The sequence below is a fragment of the Nicotiana attenuata genome, unplaced genomic scaffold (assembly GCF_001879085.1).
Source record: "Nicotiana attenuata strain UT unplaced genomic scaffold, NIATTr2, whole genome shotgun sequence".
Lineage (NCBI taxonomy): Eukaryota > Viridiplantae > Streptophyta > Magnoliopsida > Solanales > Solanaceae > Nicotiana > Nicotiana attenuata.
In genome coordinates, this window is record NW_017671190.1 from 45294 (window position 1) to 50593 (window position 5300).

General features: G+C 35.1%; 1 protein-coding gene across 6 annotated transcripts in view; it reads left to right on the top strand.

Moving 5' to 3' along the window:
• The first annotated feature begins 276 nt into the window (after positions 1–276).
• LOC109206554 (ABC transporter C family member 12-like) overlaps positions 277–5300 on the top strand; it is a 51556-nt gene continuing 46532 nt past the window's right edge. Inside the window, exons 1-3 of one of the 6 annotated variants that reach the window (XM_019369388.1) lie at positions 277–530; positions 965–1508; positions 3847–4025. In XM_019369388.1, the coding sequence (XP_019224933.1) occupies positions 1179–1508; positions 3847–4025 (509 nt within the window). In that variant the 5' untranslated portion in view covers positions 277–530; positions 965–1178. Of the gene's footprint in view, positions 531–624; positions 722–964; positions 1509–3846; positions 4026–5300 lie in introns of those variants that run through there. The other 5 variants (XM_019369390.1, XM_019369387.1, XM_019369386.1 and 2 more) reach the window with 5 other exon arrangements.

Genomic DNA, 5300 nt, shown 5'->3' on the forward strand with positions numbered 1-5300 from the left:
TAATGTATTATATGAATCATCCTTTTTCAATCAAAGAGCTATTTCAGCGATTCCCATGTTTGTAGTTCGAAAGGAAGAGGATGAGGATTACAGGAAATTTATTGGAAAAAGATACACTAGAATAGAGGAAAGGAAACCGATAAAATCCTAACACTAATAAATGGGAAGCCGATAACAAACTCCTAAAATGAAGGATAACAATTATTATCCTTTAATACCACTTCTATTGTATACTTTGTTTCTTTCTATTTCTCGGTTCAACGGCAGTCTCTATCACATGCTTCCAAAATTGTTAGAAACACTCATATTTTGTTCCTGTCCTTATTAGTTTTAAAAAATGTATCCGTAAGCCATGACGCTAGCAGTTCCAACATTGTTCATTTGACCCTTTTCAGATTCTCTGTTGGACTCTACACTTCTTTTTTCTTTTTATTGGCCGTTCCTTAATTTCCACTATTTTTGTCATCATATATTACCGCTGCAGATTGTCATTTTTCTATGCAGCTGAGTTCAGTCCTTCAGTTCAAAAGGTACTCTTGCAAAACTCCGTCATCTCATTGTTTAGGATTTTGATACTACTTTTATGTATGACATTGCTTTTAATTATCTCAATTTGAAGTTAACTACTCTAATTTAATGTATACTTAGTAGAATTTTGGGGCTAAGGGATTTATCTAAGCTGGTAAATGGTTAATGTCAGTACGCCTGTTTCAATGTCATGGTATTTAACTCCACTCTCGCCCTTTCCCGCTTAGCCTACGGATTCAATTTAGATATTCAGTTTAAATAAGTCGAATTATCAATACATATATTCTTCCTCTCATTACTAAATCACTTGAATATTGTGTTCCCCGTAGGAAATAGTAGTCTTTCTGTCATAAGCATTGGTATGAGTTTCGACACCTTGTTCACCATTTCTCCTCATCTAACTAATGGCTGCGTATGTCTTTTTCCTTAATTGCAGTAATTTGTTAAATACAGCTATGGCGATGGTTGGTTGATTGAAAGGGATGAAGGTTTGAATACGCAGAGGCTTTAGTGCACACCAGACTATTTCATTGGCATACAGAAGACCGCTATTTGTAGCTAACTCCTACTTGCTTGGGATTGAGGCGTAATTGTTGTATAGTATAGAGGACCGTTATTGTGGTGAATGTTTAGTTAAGTAGTTTCAGAAAATGAGTTTTCATGCATTTGTTTGGTATTGCAAGCCGGTGGCGAATGGGATATGGGCCAAAGAAACTAATAGCGGTTTTGGTGCATATACACCTTGTGCTATTGAAACAGCTGATTGCATATCTTATTTGGTTCTCTTTGTGTTGTGTGCGTATCGGTTATGGCTGGTCAGGATGGACCACAAAATTCGGAGATTCCAGTTGAGGTCGAAATACTACAATTACATATTGATCCTCCTGGGAAGTTGTTGTGCTGCTGAACCCTTGCTCAGATTTTTTATGGGCATCTCAATCTTCAATCTGGATGCAGAAACTGGCCTTGCTCCTTTTGAGGTTATATCTACTTCTTAGTGTGGTTTATGGGTTTTCATATTTTTCTCATGCCCTTCTGACATCACGATTTTCCTTTTGTCATGCAAAACTCATGCTTGTTTTCATTCTCTTACCGACTTGTTTATGCATATCTGCAATTGCATGTACCTATCAGAATTAGAAAAACCTGCAGTTGGCATGTATAACTATGCACAAATTTCCTTTCAAAGAATTTAAATTATCTTCCCCTTTCAATTTCATAGGTATTTGGTAGGCGACTTATTGCGTGCTATGTAATTTAACTGCCTTAAGTTAGTAAAGAATTTACTTTAAGGTACTAGTGCTAGTGAATTCTTTATATAAGAATCACCCCAAAGGACTAATAATGGGAATCAAAACTACATGAACAGTCAACCAATTCACTTTGTACCAATACCAAATGGACAAGAATGAGAGGTAAAAGCCCAAATGAGACATGTGGGGTAACGTAGCCATATAAGGCCTTTAAGGGGCTGCAGTTACGGGCAGTGTGGTAGTTGGTACTTTACAACTATTCACCACAGGTAGCCAAATCATCTACTTCTTCAGATGATTCTCCATAGTCATTGTCCTGAGGTAAGTTCGTAAGAACCTGTTCAGCCCCTCATCTAAAAAAAAAAAGTCTCAGGATTTTAGAACTTGCTAGTTACTGAATCTTCAGAATTTAGATAGATACATGAAAGGACAAAATTGATCTACTTAATAGGTTATTATAAGTTTATAACAGAACTATGATATATTCACTTATAATGAGTTAGCCGTTAACAATGACATTTTTAAAGTAATAGTTTGGAGGACTGATATTTATCTCACACTGGGTTTATATATTACGATTGTAGTCTTGAATTAATAGCTTTCCCTAATTTTCTGCCTGCTGGAAGGCTACGAGGTGTTCTAGCACCCGTGTTGAAGGCATTGAAATAAATCAAGTGGATTATATCAATCCTAAAATAACAAATATTATAGCAATAAAAAATTTGAATTTTTTTTTAAGGTAAGGTAACAGTATATTCATCAGCACTAAGATGGTACTGGCAGTCAAATAATTACATATTACAGGGAACCCTGTGTCTTACAAGGAATCAACAATCTAAAAGTGATTCTGCATCTGAGGGAGAGGTTCCATCCTTGAGAAGCCCATGCCTCCTCTATTGCATCCTCAGCTGTAGTTGAGGCAAAATTACAACAGAGTCTTTTTCTTATTCTTTTCTTTGCCATTCTCTTTCTATGCAATATCGTGGACGAAGTCATTTTTTCAAGCTTCTTTGCTCACATCTCTATTTTCTGAATATTCAACATACGCAGTCAACACAATGTGTTCCTTAAGTAACCTCAACACTGCGTTTTCTTTAAGTGAAACAGATTAATCTCTAAGTTCTCAGTTTTAAGGAAAAACTTCATGTCACTTAAATTGCCTTCTTTGTTTGAAAGGCTATGGAGTTTAAGATGTTAATTAAACTTGTGTATTCTGTAGTGGAAAAACTATTAGAGTAAAGGTTGAATATTTGCTTGATAGACCAAATGTCACGTCAAAGTTAAAAATTTGAATAATTATATGAATTTGAATTCTTGAAAGTTCTAAACATATGGAGCAAAATTGCACGATAGAATGATATCGAATGTTTTTAAACGTTCCAAAAGAGAAAGTGTCATATTTCTTACCAGTGAACAGTGATTAAAATTTTATTGATGACAGCTCTAAGCTGCTGCCAAGTATATATAGCAAAGTACAGATATAGTTCTTTTTATAAATTCAAGGAACAGATGGACTCTATCAGTTTGTTAGCTTCATTATATATCAAATGGAAGTGTCATTAAATAAGATCTGAAACTGTAGTTTTATCAGATATGGAGTACAAGCACCAAGGAGGAGCTGTAAACAGTAAGAGAAGCAAAAACAGCATATGGAGAATGGACTGTATATAATGGACAAAAATGTAGACACTGATTTTGTCATTTGATTATCATGTAACAATATATGAAATTCAAAACAAAAATATATATTATACACATTCTTTTGATGATTTTGATACAAATGATATTTGGAACATCCTTTGCTGGTTATTCAAGTATTGGTGCTCATGCCTCTTTGAAATATCAAATAGCCTGATAGTCAATAGTCTGCAATATGATTAGTAGGTCTGACTGTGGAGAAGAAAAAAAAGTTGCATGAGAGCTTGCATGCTCATAGATCTGATCAGCTCTTTACCTTTAGTTATACAGACCTGTGAAATTTTGATAACCTTACTTGTACACCAGTCTAGTGAAAGTTCTTTCTTCATATATATAGCCAACTGATATATGTACTCTTTTCTTCCAGATGGTTTCTTTGAGCATTCAGGCACTTGCTTGGATTTCCATTGTTATTATGAATGTAGTGGAAACTAAAGTCTACATTAGAGAGTTCAGATGGTATGTCAGATTTGGAGTAATCTATGTTTTGGTAGGTGAACTTGTGATCCTCAACTTCATTCTTTCAATGCGGAGTTTCTACTCAAGGTGAGTGTGATGTTATTACTTTTGTCAAATTAGCTCTTTGAGGTAACTTGCCTTCTCAGGGCTTATTAATTTGTTCAAGTGCTCTGGTCAACATCATGAATGTTGGGCGACAGCTGCAAGGGCTTTCCTATTCCGGAAAGAGAAATTAGATACGAATTTGTCAGAGAAAAAGAAGTGCAGTTGGATATTAATATACTCCCCATTAATTGACAAGTGAGGCTTGCTCAGTTGGTAAACAGCACTTCCTTCCACGATCGTTAGGTCCTGGGTTCGAGCCACGCGGGAGGAAAAGTATGGAAACACTATAAATCCTCCTAAATTAGGAGGGATTTAAAAAAAATACTCCCCTTTATATGAGAATTTGATTAATGGAAGTGGCTGTAAGAAATAAAATACGAAGGAATCCGTACAATTCAAAGGCGAAATGAGTTTGAGCAATCAACAAAATTCTCTACCTATCTTCCCCAAAGAGCAAACAAGGATTGCACACAGAATTCTAAAAAGAAAAAAAGCTACTCTGACATGAATGTATGAAAAATATCTCCTGTATATGCAAGAGAACTTTGCATCTAGTCAGATAGTTCTCGTCAAGAAAAAACCAGAAAGAGCTTAAACATGTGCAATCGTTAGCATTATATGCTCGGTAAGAAACATTGGGAACTCAGATGGTAAGAAAACACTAAAATAAACCTGGTGTATTAGATTTGGAGCCTTAGCAAGTGGAGATCAAAGGTGGGTTTTATTATTCTTTTTGTTGTTTAAGGATGCTGGAAAATAAAAGATCCAGCTACCATATTGCCAAATCAGTAAATAATAAGCTGGTGATTTTCAGATTTGCTTGCTGAATTTCAGAAGCTGATTTTTGTCATATATGATTAATACAAGGCCTGTCTTAAAATATATCAAGCCTTTTAACTTTCTGTAGTAGGGGTTATTAGAGGAGAGTATGCAAGGTTCAAGGAGAGTAGTGGTTTAATAGTCAAGTAGGATAAAACTTGCAACTAGCACGGTGAATTGGTAGTAGTAGCTGCAAGAACAAATGAAAAAAATTGTAAATATTGGGTGTGTTTGGTATGAAGGAAAATGGTTTCCATGGAAAATGTTTTCCTAGAAAATGTTTTCATGAAAAATGAGTGGTTTTATCACTTATTTTCCCTTGTTTGGTTGGTGAGTGGAAAACATTTTCCGGAAAATATTTTCTATTGTTTGGTTAGAGAGTAGAAAATATTTTTTTTAGGAAAATATTTTTTATGCAACTCTCCTCACCCCCTCCCC